A 20,146-nucleotide genomic window follows, 5' to 3' on the forward strand; every position below is an offset into this window, starting at 1 on the left:
CATTCGACCACGTCTATCTATCCACGGTAACGGGACATCCCGTCTCCAACTGTGTTTAGCTCCTCACCCGCCACATTGTTTGCTTCATTTCCTTTATTTGCTGCAATTTACAATTTACAATTTAGGCATTTAGCAGACGCTCTTGATCCAGAGCGACTTACATTTAAGCAAAAACAAAAGCATGGCATACATTTAAGCAAAAACAAAATGCATGGCATACATCACATATATCAAAAGTAGTTATCATGAATGTATAAACTAAGAACGTAACAGTGGAGTATCTATGTCAACTATACATACTATACTATATTATATATTATACAATATACATGTGTACTATAAAGTGACTACATGAAATGCAATTCTAGTGCTTTCTACGTAACGAGCGTTAAGTCTGTCTAAAATAACAATGCTAACCTAAGTCTACTATCTGAGTCTACATAAAGGGCTATCTAAAGGGCTAGGCTAGGGCAAGTGCTACGGGCCATGGTGGAGTCTGAAGAATCGTAATCGAGTGCGATTGGGTGCGAAGTGAAACCCCCATTTTTGGTCGGAGTAGAATGCGGTTCTTTGATGCACATTAGGATTCGAATGATGCTTCACACCTGCCAAACGAAACGCACTTTACAATGAGCAGCAGGATTCGTTTTAATCGCAGTAAAGCTTTCTGGTGTGAAGGTCACCTTAGTCTAGTGTAAGTTTGTAGATGGGCTATCTCAGGCCTTAGTAGTAGAGACGAATGAGGAACACCTCTATTTCATTATACTGCCAAGGATGACTTTTATTACTTTTTGGGGTTTTATTGAATAAATTCCATTGTGCTCTTCACCACCGTGTGACAAAGCACATTTCTATGTTTTTCTGCTTTATTTTCCCTATGCATGTTATTGTTTATGAAGAGAAATGTAACGTGTGATGCTGAATACTTAGATAGTATTATTCTCTATTCACTTTATCCACAAGAATGGTAATGGGCCTGTACAGGGGTGATTGACAGCTGTCAGGGACTGATGTCACCACCCACACTAAGGTTTCATAGGAAGGGAGTGGCACACATGGGACAGGGGGAAAACTGCAAACAGAGTTGTAGGCCTACACAGGAGAGAGGAGCTCCAGGCGCCAGATACAGTTTAATTCACGAGTAGAAGTGAAAACGTAGTGTCTGCAGCCGAAAAGAAGGACCGTCGAGGCCATCGGGAGAAGTGACGTGCTGGTTGCTGCCGTGGTGAATCGGTCATTGTTTGGATTAACCATTGCCGGTGTGCGTGGTATATGGCGGGGCCGGCGATAATGGTGAGATCGTTCCAAACATTTCTAATGGGATTGTGACTTGATCGTATTTTTTCGTTGGATCATTCAGAGCGGATAAGCAGGAAATGAACAGGAATTTAAAAAGTCTGCCTCTGTCCACTTCAATGTATTATCCATTTATCTCAGCTTTATTCGCCTCCCCCTGGCCAGCCAGGGCGCCTGATGGAGGGGGAAGGAACTGGTTGGAATAACGTGTTCCTTCCACGCGCTACGTCCAACCAGGGAAACTCCCCCCTGTCAGGTGTAAAGGAGCAACTTGGACACTCAGGCAAGGAAGCATGAGTTCAAGTCCCTCATATATGGGGACTAGGTTGGTGGAGGGTGTGTAGAGCTCAGGATCACATTAGATAATTGACACAGGGGTGAAAAATGGGTTACAAAATCGTGGGATAAAAATTTTAGAAAAAAAAAAAACTGCTTTATTCACGGCTCATAACTAAAGCATCGTGGTCGTGGTTACAAAATGTATGCTTGGGGTGAATTAAAATAATATCGTGGCACACTTTACATTTACTTCCGCTTCACGTTTTTGGTCTTCAAAATTCGAGCTTGCTTTGAAAAGACAGGGGGCGAAATCAACCGGGCAGTAAATTGGATAATAATGAATAATAATATCTCCAATTTATACAACTCTTTTCTGATTACCCAAAGATGCTTTACATGGGAGGCGGAAACGGAAACCACTGCTGGTCATCAAATTATTGCCTTAGGAATGTGACATGGCGTGTGTGATCAATAGAAAATAAGTCATTTAGTAAATGTGTGTGCAGGTACCGGAAATAGTGGAGTATAATCTCTGTTGCATTTGTGTGCAGGTACCTGATCTAGTGGAGTAAAATCTCTGTTGCATTTGTGTGCAGGTACCTGATCTAGTGGAGTATAATCTCTGTTGCATTTGTGTGCAGGTACCTGATCTAGTGGAGTATAATCTCTGTTGCATTTGTGTGCAGGTACCTGATCTAGTGGGTATAATCTCTGTTGCATTTGTGTGCAGGTACCTGATCTAGTGGGTATAATCTCTGTTGCATTTGTGTGCAGGTACCTGATCTAGTGGGTATAATCTCTGTTGCATTTGTGTGCAGGTACCTGATCTAGTGGGTATAATCTCTGTTGCATTTGTGTGCAGGTGCCAGAGGTAGTGGACTATAACCGGGTGATTTGCCAAGCAGCCAGACTGGAAGCAGTGGCTGTTAAATCGCCTGGTAGGACAGCGTCTATCAGAGCCTCCTCCATGCCCAGGCTGGCTGTTGATGCACAGGTAATGAACAGCAACATTAGTCCAGCTCTTAGTCCTTTATCTTTTCACTCATACAACACTTTTGTAACCCATTTTTTCACCCAGTGTCAATTATCTAATGTAATCCTGGGCGCTACACTGTCCAAGCTGCTTCTTTTCACCTGACAGGGGGTTGTTCCCCCGGCAGGACATAGCATGTGTGTGTTTTTTGTACCTACCTACGGGGAGATTTTTTTTAACCTAAATCGTGATGTAAGGAGAATAACAGGAGAAATACAGTATAATGTATAGGGGAAAATACCCTATGCCTTTTGTGTATTCCTCGACACAAAACAATGTTTTATGTCACTGCCGTATACTTTCGCAAGAGAAATGCACAGAAGACTATAGGGTACTTTTTCCCACACTGTAGGCCTACCGTATATATGATCAGATCAATGGGATTTACTTGAAAATGTATCACAACCAGTCTAGGGCTATGTGAATGAAGTTTTTCTACGTCCAAAACCAAAAGTGCCATAAATGAAAAGAATTGCTTTATTTAGTACAAATGTTAAAATGGCATGACTTAGGCTGTTTGGTAAAATAAATATACTCTGTTTGTTTTCCAGTTTTACTAAATTGATTAACCTTGTAGTAAAGCCATAATCTAAGAAAAACGTTTTTTACTGGATCTTCATTTTGTTAGCGGTCTGTCTAAGCCTTGTACTATGGATGCAATTGCCAGGGCAGAACAATGTATGTACTGTATGTATGCAATTTATGTATGTATGTAGTACAGTAATGTACTGTATGTATGTAGTCAGGGACATTGGCAGCAGAGAGTAAGCTGATGAAGCGCTCTTTCTCCACAATTGGAGACCAGTGTGTGAACGGCCTGTGGCAGGAGGAGCATTCTCTGGAGAAAATCAGTCCTGACCACCACACGTATCGACCACGTCAGAGGAGCTACAGGGGTCAGTTAACCTACTCCATCCACTCAATTGAAACATACATGCTTTATTCAAAGTGTTTTTATTAAGAGGATTGTGTGGATGTTGTTGTGTGTTGTTTTATTTGCTTTTGGAACCTTGTTGTATGTTTTTATGTTTTAACATCTTTGTATGTTTGTTGTCTTACTATGAAATCCTTAATTTCCCGTCAGTCACTCATTATCCCCATACATGGGAATGCCCCCATATACACCCAGGTCTTGTGACATCACGTGATCATCAGTGATGGAGATCCCTGATGTCATAGTAAATGCGACCTGCTTTCTCAATTAAGCCCATATATGGAGATCCCTGATGTCATCAATATTGGCCAGCAACTCTAGATCTGAGACCTCAAACCCTTAGATCTCCATACTGTATATGGATATACCGGTATGTCAGAACCGGTTCTGACATTACAGATGTTGATCGTTCCCCATCCATCCTTCCTCTTCGATGTCTCCCTTTTGACTGATACCTGTCCATTCAAACTCTAGACGGGCCTGCCCCAAAGTAATTAGTGCAGCCGTGCCTCTCAACAGGCCCGAAGATTAAGGGCCCTACCTGGGCCCTCATCAAACCCTTTACACTCAAGAGAATGTCCCTGCTACCACCCTTAGATCTCCATGTATGGAGTTGATCTGTTCTGACATTCCATATGTTGATCTGACCTCATCAAACCCTGTACACTCAAGAAATGCTCCTTACAGTATATGGCCAGTATAGAATTCATTCCTTGTTGATCTAACCCCCCATGCCAATGCGCCAGCGCTCGCCCAGCAGTCTGCAGTCAACGAGGCGAATGCATGCACACAAGGCGTCTTACTATAGGGATGTTTGTCTTTTACTGTAGTAGCATTGGTGAAAGCCCAAGCCAAATATTGTGGCAATAAAGGTTACGTTGACCTTGACTATCAATTTCAGAACGCCAAGGCCAAAAGTTGAGATTACCTTCAAAGTTAAATTAATTGAATGGATCCTGCTGTGTAGTGAAATGTGCCCTGCATCTCAGCAGGGGGGGCTCATGAAAGGGGTCGCTCTAAGGAGAGGCGTCACCTGTTGTCTCCGGATGTGTCGCGCTGCAATTCTGAGGAACGCAGCCAGGACCAATCATGTGAAAGGAGACAGTCCCGATCGCCCAGCGAGAGCCGTACACATGCCTTACAGAGACAGGTAGGTTTACAATAGAAGACAATTGCACATCGCCAATCTCGCATCTCGAAACGTGTGAGCTTGTAGATCAGCTATTTTTGGCATGGGACACCATCATATTTCAATGTTTAAATTAGGCTTCACGCTACTGTACCGTCACTTGGAATTAGAGTAGTAGACAGCACAGTTTCATTCTCTGTCATTCTAACTTTTTGTGTGTGATTTCTGTGTGTATGTGTTGGTGCACGTGTCGTGCCTGCAGGGTAACGCATCAGGGAGCCCCGGCCACTCTGCCTCAGATTCCAGTACACCTCGTGGTCGGCGCCAGCTGCCCCAGACCCCCTCTCGGCCACGGCCACACATAACTTACTCCCCCCTCGTCTGCCGCGCCCACCCCTCTCCCCCACAGGAAGTCACGTCGGTGGGCCAGACCCAGCCTCAGGACGGCCCTGGGGGCTTGTCAGATACCACCCCATGGAGGTCTGAGAGGGAAGGCGGGCCGTTGGCTGCAGTTCAGGGATCCTCTGGCAGTCAGGGAGGTTCAGTCGTGAGCCACCCGTCTCCTCACCGCTACATATCAGAACCCTACCTCCCCTTCCATGCTGACTTCCAGAGCGGCGAGGCGGGTGACAAGCAGGAGACGCTGACTTTTGAGGCCGCCATGGCGTCCAGTTTGGGGCGGGCCAACGCTATAAGCTCGGCACCTCAGCTCAGACACTCCTGGCAGGTTCCAAACGGGCATTTCCGGAAACAGCTCGGTCAGGCGAGCTCGGGAGGTGCCGGTGAGCTGCTGAGTGACACAGATGAGGACGACAGATGCTAGGACACAGAAAGCAGGCCAAGGAAGTGAAGTGACAGAATCCCCATCACATTAAACACACTCCATCACTTGAAGTAAAAAGGAACATAGATATTTGTCTGTGTGTGCGTGTGTGTGGACATATACTGTAAGTCTGCGTGGGTACATTTGTGCATGTGTGGCTTTAGATAATGTACTCTATGCCTGTGTTTTCAATGCTGGCCAAATAAAGCCAACAAATATTGTATCTCAAGGCAGACACACAGTGCCAAATGTTCCCACACAAGTTACTGTCTTGAACTAAATATGGCAAAAACAAAGGTGTCATAGGTGATCACATGGACCAGAGAAACTGATGTAAGTACCATGTAAAACTGTCATATGAAGAATGCATTCTAAGCTGTGGTCACTTGAGAAGTTACTGTGCATAATGATACAGTATGACTAGTATGAATGAACCACAGGTTGATTCTAAGCATAATATGACTTGTCATTAGATATCTCTAATGAATGACACTGTTTAAAACAAGGAAGTATCCACAAGGTCTGTGGGCATTACAGTACAGTACAGTATGGAGGGTGTGGACTTTCACATCACTTCTACATGAACCAAACTATAACTAAACCCCTCGTGACAATGTGAACAGGATTCATCTAAAGTAGCACAGCACAGGTACAGATCAGCACTATCCAGGACACTGAACAATGATTTGTACTGGATACTAGTGCATGATTTCCTCTTGACATAGACAGCAGTAATATATAGGCAGGATTACAGTCTCGTCACAGCATCCTACAATATCGACTCCCGTGGATTGAAAACAAAGATCTGTGATAATCTACAGGACCAAATTTGTCTCTTCGCACTTGTTGCTCTGCACTGGACTACAATAAGCATGATATCCATCCACTAGAGCGCCAGAAGGCCTCGCCCAGTGGAAAACGTAACACATCAGTTATTAGCATCAGGTATGACTGCCAATGGAATTAGACGTGTGCGTCTGCATTTGTTAATGTTCCCATGCTGGATAACCACTGTCGATGTTGTGTGCCACCTGGGTGTCACGTTAAGAGAGTCGACTGAAGCCATGATTCTTTTTTCTCCCTGTATATATAGAACCGAGGATGTGTCTTCTTCAGGATGTGTTGCCTTCTTTTGACGATGACGATGACTAAAAAGAACTGTCCTGTATGTGATGTACAGTAAGTTGTTTCAATGATGTGGATGTTTTTAAGAAGAAAACTCACAGGCGCAGCCTGGTATGTCTACTGTTTATGTTAACAGCCATATTGCTCTCATGGTGGTCTTTTTGGACATTTGGCGATGCTGTTCCAGCTCCAAGCTGTAGCAAACATCCCAACATGGTGACGACGATGATGCTGAAGTTAGTGGTCAGGGGAACACTTGTGAGTTTAAAAGGGTTACCGGTAGTACTTTGATCAGCTGCGTCATCAGTTAGATGTATTTTTAATGGGAGACGTCACATTTTGGGACCAAATTCCTAGCCATTCCCCTGATGATATTGATGATGGTGGTGGTGATGGTGAAAGACGTGCCTATCTCAAGGATGCCTCACTTTGTCTTGTTTTACCTCTATGTGTTACATTATATATTCAGTGATGATGAATGTGAGCCATGCACTGACAGAGACCAGCATTGGAATTATTCATCCTAGTAGCGTCTAGACTTTTGCTTTGCAATCCCAGTGTTCATCATCAACACGTTTAGATATTCTAGCTTAGTTTCAAACAGATTGTTCCCCCTTAGAGAAAAGAAGACAATTTATGTATATTTATATCATATCATGTGCTGCTGTGTTGTAATATGTTGAGTTTGACATGTTTCTGAAATGTGAATATAGGACCATGGTTTCAAAGGCCAGGGGGTTGTTCCCACTTGTACAGTGTGCTTAATGCATACAACATAAAAGTTAGGGTTAGGCTTTACCCTGCACTCTCAACGGTTGTGCTTAACATGTACAGTGCAGCCTAGGGCCTAAAACTAAACCTAATCTGAATTTGTACCTAACCTGTGCCTGGGGAAACCTACCCAAAGAGTTCCCTTTTGAGCCTGGATAGAGAAGCTTTCTGGTAAATATGTAGGATACTCTGTATAGATAAATCCATGTCTAATTTATTGCACTGTTTATATTGTATTTCAATCTTGTCCCTAACTTTGACAAAGTGTTTGCATATCTGTGTTAAAGGACCATTAAAGAAAGTTAACTTGTCTTTGTTGAATAACACACACCCCTTTTTGGTGAGTTGATACAGTCACAATTGAATACTTGAAATATAAGCTCCATTTAGGTATTTTTGATCCAGTTGCCAGCTATGAACAAAATAGAAGAATAGCCAACGTTCCTATGTAAGATAAATCACACAGAGCACTGCTTCAGATGTCTTTTATGATACTGTGAAATGTCATGGTTTTGGCTGAATCCACAATCCAGGTGTTTGTGTGCGTGCAAGCGTCCATCCGTGCATGCGAGTGTGAGAGAGTGATTACGTACCTATGTGTACCGACCCAAAATAACCAGGTGAGAAAGGTTCAGCAGGCGAGAAACCCAGCAGAGAAGTAGGTGAGATGTCTAGGTTGTTTGTGAACGATCTGTATCTGAGCAGCGTGCATTGTGTGTGTGTGTGTGTGTGTGTGTGTGTGTGTGTGTGTGTGTGTGTGTGTGTGTGTGTGTGTGTGTGTGTGTGTGTGTGTGTGTGTGTGTGTGTGTGTGTGTGTGTGTGTGTGTGTGTGTGTGTGTGTGTGTGTGTGTGTGTGTGTGTGTGTGTGTGTGTGTGTGTGTGTGTGTGTGTGTGTGTGTGTGTGTGTGTGTGTGTGTGTGTGTGTGTGTGGTACATGTGAGGAAGGAAGACCAGGATGCCAGTAAGGCCCAACCCTCTGGTCCTCAGCAGCATCTTGTCTCCAACAATGTCTTGCCAGCATCAGTCCATCTCTGCCGGTCCGGTGAGGAGCTCATGATGAGGAGCCCTTTTTTTGGCACTACCATTTCTAGTGTGCCCTGTTTGGACAGGACAGGCTCCATGCCTTGCACAGTATTGTTTCATGTGATGTCTTCAACAAAGACTGTGATGCTATTATATGCCATGCTGCTGCTGGTTCTGTGGGTGGAATCCTGCTTGTCTCTAGTGATCATGCCGTGGTCATGTGGTGTTCGTCCTGAAGCAGAGGAGCACGAAGGGAGGAACAGAGGAAATGCTCAATGGCCAAGAGTGAGAGGTAAGAGGAACCTTTCACATCCTTATTTTATGGCATGGTATGGTAAAGATGTTACATTGAATTGAGCCACTTAAACCCTCTAGATCGGCTATTGTAGATCAGCTATTTTTGGCAATTATCAGAAGTGGTTAAATATTTCAGCACTCTAGTTGCAGTTCTCTACAACACTTCCATGTTGTAGAAAACAACTTCATTGTAGACATGTTTCTGCCTAGCCTACAATAAAGTTGTTCTATAAAACACTATCCAGTCAGTGTCACTGGGGTATTTCACTCCAGTTTTCTTAACCTCCTCATTAGGTGAAATTCCAGAACTCCTATTCAGATTCGGTATTGAAACCATTAATAGTTTTGAATTCAGTGCATTTGGAACCGTGATTGATCTTGTAATGATTATTTCAATCGCATCTGCAGCATACACAAGTAGCCTACCCTTTCCAACAGTGTGTGGATAGTATACAAATGAATTAGAAATGCTTGGATGTACTGTAATATATTGGCTTACCTACTTTATATTGAGCAAGCTTTCTTAACCTAGTAGTAGTACAGTAGTATGCATAGCCTATTGTGAACTTCTGCCAATCAACCATAAGCAGGTTGATATGGTTTACAATTGTTATTGTCTACCACCTGCTAAATCAGCATGCAATTATTATCAGCCATGCTTCCAGATGTCCAGTGTAGATTTGTAGAAAAAGCCTTGTGCATACGCTGACATCCTCGTTGTTGGGATGACTCCCCTTCAACATTCCACAGGTTAAGTAAATGGACAAGCCTCGGCTCCACGCCTTTAATCTTCTCCAGCTGATAGCAGCCAAGCTTGCCCTCCATAGGTGGACTAAGCTGATCCAACAACAAGTCAGGTTCCAGAACTGGAACAGTTTTGCTTTGGCAGCACATCACTGGCCACACAGATGTGGGAGAACATGAACACATGAAGCTTGTTTTTCCTCATCTATAGGCCCTGATTCCTGCAGCATTATACCTATTTTGATCCAGTTCATATTAGTACAGCTTGTATGAAGTTTGCTTCTCTATAGAAGCCTAAATCTTCAGATATTGCAAATCTGGTTATAGATTGCTTCTAAATTATTGACAAAAAAATTAAACTTATGTTCAATTCATGAAATGCATGCTATTAATGGCTATTTTATTTCATTTTCCTCCAGAAGTGGATCTGATGAAGCTGTTGAGTGTGGAATCAGTCAATCATTACAATGTCACCATAACGCAGGATGACCGTGGCTGTCCAGCATACGAGATAGGACAGTATGCTACACTGTTCCTACCTACAGTCACAGCCTTTGGCCCTCAGTAAGTAATAATTTAATAACAGAGCGGATACAGAGCCTGACGAAGGCAAGGTTAACTGGGCCAAACTTTATTTATTAGTGCTGTCCGAGTTAACTCGTTTAATTGCGATTAACTCACCTTTATGTTGAAGTAAATGTACTTGTCATGATGCTCCTGTGGGCTAAAGGGCTGCGGGAGCGGCTGCCATTCTCCATATGCAGACCGCGGCCATCTTACCATATAAGTTAAGGTGCTACCTGGGTGCAACTTCCAATGGCAGCCCATTCATCCAAACAGAAAAGTCCTATCTGATTGTATTACACAACGTCAAACTCACCAACATTGCAGCTGTACGGAAAGCTTGAATTATAAAAATCCACTGTAGACATGTTAGCTACTTTGTGTTGTGAGTTTGGTGCTGGAGTTTGGAAGTGCTCGTTAGATATCACTCAACTGCAGTCTGCCCTGTGTACCACCTGTTTTGAATTAGTACATAATGCAGGAGGCAGGCAGCAGGACATTGCTTTTCTGAAAACGAGTGCTTCCAAACTCTGATGGAAACATGGCTGCGGTCTGCATATGGAGAATTTTACTCTCTCTCTTAGCTCTGGTCCATATAACCTTACTACTCTTGCCGACGGCATTAGAGCTATGGGCCAGAGCTATCTCTCTCTGTGCAAATAAATGACCATCTGAGGATCATCTTCCATCTGCCTGCTGCTTCTCAACTTCTACCATTGTAGCCTAGTAAAATATCTCAGTGACAATTATACCCAACTGCTGCAGCCATGCAGTACCATTATGGTTTCTTTAGGGTTTTTTATACATTTCCAATAAAAAAGTGAACATACTTTCACATAAAGCTAGCATTTTCTTCCACTCCCATGTTAATAGGGGTATAAAAGATCGGAAAAATATCCCTCTAGGGTACATTGTGAACAGATAAAAACGGGTGACTTATGTGTGATTTATCGTGTGATTAACTAGATAAATCATGCGATTAATCGCGATTAAAATAAAGGAATTGAGGAATTGATTAAGAGGTTTGTCATAATTTGACAAGTTTAGTATATTCATACTTGAACAATACGGAAGAAGTCTTTAGATGGTCTTGAGATGGTTTGGACAGGTGCGGATGAGGGGGTACAGTGAGGGAAGGTTGCTGAAGAGAGCGGACCTGCAAGTGGCAGGAGTCACAGAGGAAGACACAGAAAACAGAACCAAAAAAGGAAAAGATGATCCGCTGTGGCAACACTGATGGGGATTGGCCGAAAGAAGAAGAATATATCTGCCAGCTCTCAGCATGGGAGAAGACTGAAGAAGATATCTATCTTGGAACCAGGGTGGTCTTGTGGCCTTATATGCTCCCCCTTTCCCTCGTTGACTTGGTAGAGAAAACTGCAGAGGAGCTGGAGGAGTGTGAAAAAACCACACCATATGAACTGAGCCGTGCAGACTAGTACGAGGTCCATGCGTGCAAATATAATAGGTACAAGCATTCCTATGTCCCTCTGTCAATCACACTCCAGAGTCCTTGCAGAGGGCAGACAGGGTAGGGGTCGAAGGTTATTAGATGATGTTCTTCCTCTTTTGCACTAGGTACAGTATGTTGGTGTGTGGTTTTTTAATGTTGTACGGGTCACTGTGTGCCTTTGTTGTCTTGTATTGTGTATTGTTGTGTATCTGTATGCTGCAGGGCGGGTCCTTGGGGTCTAAGACAAATTTCTCCTTTGGGAGACAAAATAAAGAAACCTTGAACCTTGTGATGTCATGAGGCGTGATGTCACGAGGGCGTGATGTTCTGATAACCTTATGGAGCTGTGATCGTCCAACCGACTGACGGACGGGTTTTTCATGTTTTCATAGTAATCTGCGACCTACGGTCGCGATTAATACAATATATAATTCATTTGAGAAAACATCCCTGGTCAGAGTAGTAGTATTGGACTATATACTGTAGGTCCGGACACACATTTAAATTAATCCCTGCGAATTGCATGCTCTCGTACATGTTGTATTTGCCTAGGGTGGATTGCCTTTCCATGAGGTGGGGATTTCCATATACCTTTGGTGTTAGAATTGCTGAATCTGTCAGCTTTGTGGTAAAGTTTACATAGGCTCGTGAAACTGCTGTCTATGAAGCCAGCCTGTCTGACACTATGTGTATACAGTATACTGTCCTCACTCGTCATCCGCCCCCGTGTGTGTGTGTGTGTGTGTGTGTGTGTGTGTGTGTGTGTGTGTGTGTGTGTGTGTGTGTGTGTGTGTGTGTGTGTGTGTGTGTGTGTGTGTGTGTGTGTGTGTGCGTGTGCGTGTGCGTGTGCGTGTGCGTGTGCGTGTGCGTGTGCGTGCGCGTGTGCGTGTGCGTGCGCGTGCGCGTGCGTGTGTATTGTGTGTGGTGGTACCCACAGCCATATGTCATGCATGTATACATTTGGCATGCGTGCAATGTGCATGCATATGTGTAGAAGACTGCATGTACACGTGTGTGCGTGTGTACGTGCGTGTGTATTGTGTGTGGTGGTACCCACAGCCATGTGTACATATGTCATGCATGTATACATTTGGCATGCGTGCATGCATATGTGTAGATGACTGCATGTACACGTGTGAACATGTGTGTGTGTGTGTCCATTTATTGTCAGGTTTCCAGCTGAGTGGAGTGTTCTCATGCGCCTGCGTCTGCGAGACTCCTGGTCAGAGGACCGCACACTATTGGCTGTCCTGGGGGAGGAGGGGGAGGAGCTTTTGCAGCTGAGGGTGGGGCCAAGGTTCTTCACTGTCATCAGCACCTGGCAACAATATTATGAGTGAGTAAACACACACACACATACACACACACACACACACACACACACACACACACACACACACACACACACACACACATGCTCAATAGCTCACATATACTGTACACACAGAGTAGAGTAGACACAAATACACTGGGATTTCATTTATTTTGGCCATTTGAACAGGAGAGAGATACACAACCATAAGATTTGGGAAGATAAAGTGAAAACTATAATAGGGTGAAAACATCAGAAAAGGATAAGACTTAGACAATGTAAAACGTTAGCCAATGGATACAATGCTGTGCTCTAGGTTGACAACCACGCTGCACGTTCACTGCAGGGTGATTTGTAGTCCATTCACTATATTCCACAGCCTAGACTAGAGGGATGATTGATCTGTGATGGGCTAGTCCAATCAGCCTTTATCACTCATAACTCAGTCCTTCACTCAAAGACATGACCGACTGTCGTGCTGGCTCACCATTCCAGCCAGAAATATTCATAAACATACATTAGGTACATACTGTACATGTTACATTACACATAGCCTACTTTACATGCAATCACAGAAGTCAATAACAGGTATATTGTTGTGAGTACAAAGTAAAGGAATGTCTTTACACCAATTTCACCAAAGGTCTTCTCATTCTGAATAATAATCGTTACGCTTTATGGTTGAATGTATTCACAACACAAACGGTTCCATAAAATATATCTTCAGGCAAATTAACCGCATGCAAAAACACCCCTGGTGTGTAAGGACCTTGGTGCCTCTAGTCTTTGTTAACTATGAACCGTCTCTGTCCAGTTTCCATTCTGGTCCTCTGTGGGACGGGGCGTGGCACAGCCTGTCGCTGTCTGTGTCTCTGTGGACACTGGAGCTCTACGTGGACTGCTGCCTGCAGGAGAGCATCCCCTGGAGGCGGGGCCCAAGACTGCAGGTCACCACCTTGGGACTGACACTGCTGGGAGGAACATCGCGACCCCACCACATCCCCTTTACCGTAAGACCCCCGCCTGCCTCACCTCTCCACACCCCCCTCCTCCAGGCACCAGTGTCTCGCTCTTCTGACCCTGGTGCCACATTCCTCACCCGGGCCCCAGTGCACCCCGCCCCCTTCTCGCTGCGGAAGGAGCGATCAATTTGAAGTTAAACAGTAAATCACGTGGATAGTCATAGTTTGTGCAAAACAACCCCAAATTACCAATTATTCTGTAAATAAAAAATATATCCAGATAATATCCGATAACTTAAATTAAAGTGAACATTGTTTTAATTTATTGTATGCAACCTTAATTACTTTATTATATCAAAATAGTTTTTTCCAACTGTGAAGTGTTCTGTGTACTTGATATATTTATGTTAGTGCTGGTGGAACTGTTTAAGAATGGTCTCACTGGACCAATAACTTGTACAGTGTCCCTTACAGTAGCACTGGTACTGTCAGTACTGACTTACCTGTGAACTGATTTACCGTGATGGATGACTGATGTGAACTGAGGCCGTGATGGATGACTGATGTGTACTGAGGCTGTGATGGATGACTGAGGAATGGGGGCAAAGGAAAGGAGCTTATAGGGCTAGTGAACAAGTTGTCCTTCACCTCAGAGTCAGACCAACGTCATGACAGGACCCATAACTGATGAGGCTGCTCCTCTATAAAGCCTCACCTTCACCCTCCACTCTGCCTGTGTCTGAGTGTCTTGGCGTATGGAAGACTGTAGGACTCACACTTACATCAGACCCATTATGAGAGATAGATGAGATGAGATGAGATATACTTTATTGTCCCACGAGGGGAAACTTGTCTTGGGCAAAGTGCACTAGACAACACAGCTGACAATCTTTAGAGGATTTAGGTAATACAGTGCTGTTGGATGATAGGCACTGTATGGCCTGCGGTAGGCAGAGTGTTGGATACTACCTGACCAAACTGCCTGGCACTGTGCGGACACAGGAGGCAGAATCACCCAGTGGATAAATATTTGTGCGTGTGTGTGCATGAATGTGTGTCTGTTTTGTGAGTCACACCGCAAAACGATGCATTTGCATGAGACAGCGGCCTAGCGGTGAGTTTGGGTGTCTAGTTTTCCGTCACCCGTTGCTATGAGCTGTTAGCGCTTGGGCAGCCAGACCAGCTCTGGGTCTATAGCGGTCCAGACTAAGAGAGGTGTGTTCTTCTAGTGTGTGTATGTGTTGTGTGTGCACTGTACTGTACTGCCACTACTATCCATCAGCAGTCAGGAGAGTTCTGAAGTCAGCTCTCCCTGAAGCCATGCAGGGCTCCATTGTGGTGTTTCTGCTTCTCAGCTGCGTAAGTCTTAGTTTTGTTTTTCATCTGCTCAACTGTATTGTTTATGCATTTGCTTCTAAAATGAATAGCTTGCAGTATAATTTTGGGCAGGAAGGTGTGATGTGTCTGTACAGTTGAATCTAAGCATTTATGTGAATGAAGTACAAACTTGTTTAAGACTGTTTGCCACAAAGACTGAACTCTAACAAAAATCTGCAAAATACAAAGGTGTTGCAAATGCTTTGTATTTGTTCTGATTTTAAATCCTCTATTTTGCAAGATGTAAGTATAACTCGAGTTCATTATCTTTGTCAATGTTTTGTGATATATCTGGTGTTGTGTAAAGGATGCTGTGCAGGAGCATTTTTCCTCTTTGAAATACATACATTGCTTGCTAATGTCAAGAATAGAATCTGATAACCTTCACGTTTGCCATTTCAGTCTTCTACCTTAATGCAATATGGGCACAGAGATATTCCATGCGGTTTTAAGTGGTTTTGTGTAAATCTAAGTATTAGTAGTAACAGCTGTGCCTAAGCATCTGTCATTTTGACATCTTTTGACATCTGCATCATTCACTACTCACTAGTGGCTCAAATGCACCTGGATCAGGACTGTGGTGTTTTTTACAAGCGGATGCGAGTGGATGAGTTGACAGTAAAAGATTTTCACATCACTGAGGCAAATCTCATAAACTGTCGGGGGAAAAATGCTTCTCTCTCTATCTCTCATGTGGTAAACATTAGATATATGGGACCTTGACCATGACATTTCCACCTCAGCTGGCAAACTGGGAGTGATTAGGATGCCTGAAATTATTATACAAATTATTATAACAAGCATACCCTGTCTCTGATCTCTTGCCTTAGGGCTCTGTTGTGATTCACCTGATATTGAATCTTGTTTCTAAAATTCTACCGGACACTTAAATACTATAAGGTGACATTTTAGAGTAAATTAACCAGAGATAATGTATGGCATGATTTTCTCTGAGGCTTTATCTGTTTTTATAGGCAGATATGACATTAACTGCACAGTCACATTTTTGAGAGAGAAGGCCATTATCTGGTGCCAACTAAGAAGGCCAGCATTACCTTGTCATCATGGTCTGGTCCAGCCCCATGAAACGTCATTTGCACAGGAACTGAAAATCTGTTAACTCTAAGAAATTATGTGATATTGTTGTCTACCCAGAGAGGTACCACCATTTGATCACTTCTGCACTACGTACTTGGCACAGGACAAACACTAGATTCATTGTATGAGATCACTGAAACAAGATATAGTTCTGTGACATTCTTTTGTGTGCATTTTATGGTCAACTATTCTCACCTCATTTTTGTCTAGATTTATTACAGTTTATTACAGTTCAGTTGCTTCAGTCATTGAAATTAATTATTTCTGTGACGTTACTGCACTAAAGCCTCATGAATCATAAAGCTCTCTCCCAGATATATTCACCCATTCTACTGGGGTGTTGTAGCCCCAGTAGATTTATAGCATTTTGTCCGCTTGGAAAAAATATATTTACCGGTAATCATGGTAAGGCGGTTTTACTTGTTTGGTTATAGCTGCAATGAATACCAATGACAGTCTATATCACACATTCTCTGATATAGCAAACTGTCTCTGTTTTATTTGGGTAATTATGATCCAAAATAATTACAATGATTTAAAATAGTAAAACATTTACATTATTGCTATGACTCTGTGATAGAAATGGTGGTAACTAATTTATAGTAATAACAATTTGGACAAGTTTAAATTATCTAAATGAAGTTTTGTAGGAAGATGAGGTACAGTACAGTAGGTCTACACTCTACAGCGTTCTCCCATTCAAAGAAATTGAAAAATGGAATCCCCGCTCTTCTTGAAAATTCTATGAGCTATTGAATGTGACATACAGCATGATGCCAATTCTGAACATATAATAATTCATTTTTCATTTCTGAAATTGTTTATATTATTCCATGTTTGGACTGTTCAAACTTGAGGTTAGTTCTTGATGGTCTCCTGTCTCTCCTGTATGGTTTTTCAATGCAGGGCACCATCCAGCACATGATCTTTGTCTCGGGGGATCGCACAGCCGCCAGACGCCACTGTGACGACTACAACTCCACATGTGCATCTCAGGTGCTGTCAGCAACTATATTTCTCTTCTTTATTGAATGGTTTTCCCAACATTAAACAGTGCATTCAAATTACATCACTCTGTTACTTGCAGTGGTGGTAAAATTACTTGCATTTTTTACTTAAATAAAAGTATCAATTCAATACTGCAATGTAGAAATACAGATAGAGATTCAAAATGTACTTGAGTAAAAGTATTGGCATCAAAGTACACCAGTATATTAAAGTATGTTTTATGCAGAATGTCCCAAATATATAAACATATTTTGAATCAGCTCATCTACAAGCTCACAACACGTCACATGACGTGACACGTGAACTTGTAAATCAAATAAGTGGTTAATATACTGTATGTTACTTACCACCACTGCTTAGTGCTTACTTGTGAACTTGTAGTTTGGCTATTTTTGCAGAGCAACACTACCATACGACAAAGTATAAATCAGGCTTTTAGTGTCTGAAAGGACAGCAAATAAAACACTGTTTGACTGATCATAAGTTGATCTTTCGGTCTGCTGGGAACCGCATGTGGAGCCGACAGTCAGTGTCTGTCTGAAACCGCCTGGTTTGACATCATCAAATTTGTTTTGGACATGGAAAGCACATGGTCATCTCTGCCATGTTTGTGTGTGAGCACACTGTGGAGTCTTTTCCTGGTTTCCAACTCCGAATTTATTACCACCTTTTGTAAACACACTGTGGTTTATATTGTTTACATTTATATTTAGTACACTATTTAACATTGCAATAACAATTTTAATTAATATATTATGCCAATGATGTACAGTACTTATTCTATTCCCTCCACTTTTACACTGTTATTATGATCTAACTTGGAATTATATTGACTTGTAATATAATTACCATTGGTGTACCGTAACTAAGTACATTTACTGTACTTAAGACTGCACTAAAGTACACTTTTGAGGAATTGTTACTTAACTGGAGTGTTTCCAATTTGTTTGTTTCCTATTACACTTTTTACTGCATTACAATTATTTGACAGCTTTGGTTATTGGTGTTTTATACATTTTGATTTGTTGCAAAACATACATTAAAGGACAACTTCAGTTTTTTTCAACCAAGGTTCATGTTATAGGTTGTTATTAGAGAAAGTAAAAGATGAGTGTTAATTATTTTTAATTTGCCGCTTTCTTTTGTTTTAGGGATTTTTCAGGGGGCGGAAGCATTAGAACATGGGGCTAAATATGTATTTTTTTGCAAAATGTTATAGCGATTTATTTTTTTATTATTTACTATAGTCCTACTAGACCTCAAGAAATTATATTTGACCACAAAAGATCACGGGATCTACTGAATGTGTCAAACTGACATGTTTAGCCTTTGACACAGTGTGGCTTCCCCCCAGTAGGCTACCTTCACATTCAGTAGATCCTGGGATCTTTTGTGGCAAGATGTAATTTCTTGGGGTCTAGTAGGACTATAGTAAATAATAAAAAAATAAATCTTTACTTTCTCTAATAACAACCTAAAACATGAACCTTGGTTGAAAAAAAACTAAAGTTGTCCTCTAACCACTTCAGCCCTATGCATACTCCAGTTTAGGTGATGAGGTGACTACTACCGCTATCACCGAAAACTACAACATGGCGTCACTGAGTTTCGGTGAAGAGCAAACCACTGCTTTCCCCAGCCATTCTCTATGTTTCACCAAAACGGTGGTCATCGAGACTCGCTCCACTCGCTCTAGAGAATCTAGACTCTAGATTCTCTAGAAGTTGGATAGGCCACCTTGGTTTTGCAAGCTCCCAACGTAAAAACAATCAACAAACTCACGAAACAGAGCAGCGGGAGAACGAGAGAACAAAGGAATGAAATAGACAGTGACAGAAAGAGAGAGAGACTATAGAACAGGAAATTAACAGAAAATGACCAGAAGGGAATAGAATAGAAGCAGATAGGCAGTAGAGAGAAAGCAGAGGGAAAACAATGAAGTGACGAATTCTGCAAAATGAGTATATACCGGTGTATATATATATATATATATATATATATATATATATATATATATATATATATTACTCTGTCGCGCGTGCCAAGCTGTCATTCTCTTGTACGGAGTAACCTTGTGTCTCGGAGGACAGCTGGTGAGACAATTGGGGCAAGACGGGCATTTTCGGTAGGCCAATCAGAGGCAGGTGGGGCGTTACCATGCCCCACCTGCCTCTGATTGGATGTAGAAGCATAACAAACTCTGCAGACTACTTTGTAATGCAGCACACAGTAGCCTAGAGAATAATAGTTTAATGTTGTTCCTCCACTTTTTCCAGAACATTGGGGTCTTTGGTGAAGTGACAGTCAAGCCTGGAGATTCATCTGGACCCTCTGGGATCACAGCCCTCGGTACCGGACTTAAAGACCACAACGTAACCAGTCAGGATGGAATAAGGAACACTTCCCTTTTGGTCCAGTCATCAGAGTCGCACCATTCTCCAGACCCCAATGAGCACCCTGAATCAGGAAAACAGGCTGAGCAATGGAGTATGGAAGGTATCACAAACAGGACTATATCCCCAGACATATCTGAGATTATTCATGACATGAGCCAAAGTAATAATTCCTCAAACACAGATAAGGATGGGTCTGCGATTCTAGACGTATCTCTCTTTGAAGATGTTGAGACAGCCATTTTGAGCCCAGTCATTGAAGTGGACAATCCCACAGCATCAGGCCTCCTTAATGGAAAGAGTGGGGAAGATATTGAATCTTCAGGCCCAGTAAATCCCTCATCTGTTGGGCCAGAGGGCTTTCAGGTCTCCGCTAGACCCACACTCATCTCTGGCCCCACCACAGAATCAGAGTCCATAAATCCCACCTTGCCTGAGGAGGTGCAGGGAGTCAGAGAAGAAGAGTTGCACAAGGCTTTGCAGGCGACTCCTCTGCCTCCATCTTCCCAACCAGAGAACATCTCC

General features: G+C 42.7%; 1 protein-coding gene across 1 annotated transcript in view; it reads left to right on the forward strand.

Annotated features, from left to right (window-relative positions):
- cacna1ea (calcium channel, voltage-dependent, R type, alpha 1E subunit a) overlaps positions 1–6,025 on the forward strand; it is a gene marked incomplete at its 5' end in the record, with an annotated part of 120,331 nt that extends 114,306 nt beyond the window's left edge. Inside the window, 4 exons of the mRNA XM_080770209.1 lie at positions 2,438–2,569; positions 3,351–3,504; positions 4,532–4,692; positions 4,934–6,025. Of these exons, the coding sequence (XP_080626335.1) occupies positions 2,438–2,569; positions 3,351–3,504; positions 4,532–4,692; positions 4,934–5,494 (1,008 nt within the window). The 3' untranslated portion in view covers positions 5,495–6,025. The remainder of the gene's footprint in view (positions 1–2,437; positions 2,570–3,350; positions 3,505–4,531; positions 4,693–4,933) is intronic.
- Positions 6,026–20,146: the final 14,121 nt, after the last annotated feature.

The sequence above is a fragment of the Protomyctophum bolini genome, assembly GCF_963924005.1.
Source record: "Protomyctophum bolini genome assembly, chromosome: 8".
NCBI lineage: Eukaryota > Metazoa > Chordata > Actinopteri > Myctophiformes > Myctophidae > Protomyctophum > Protomyctophum bolini.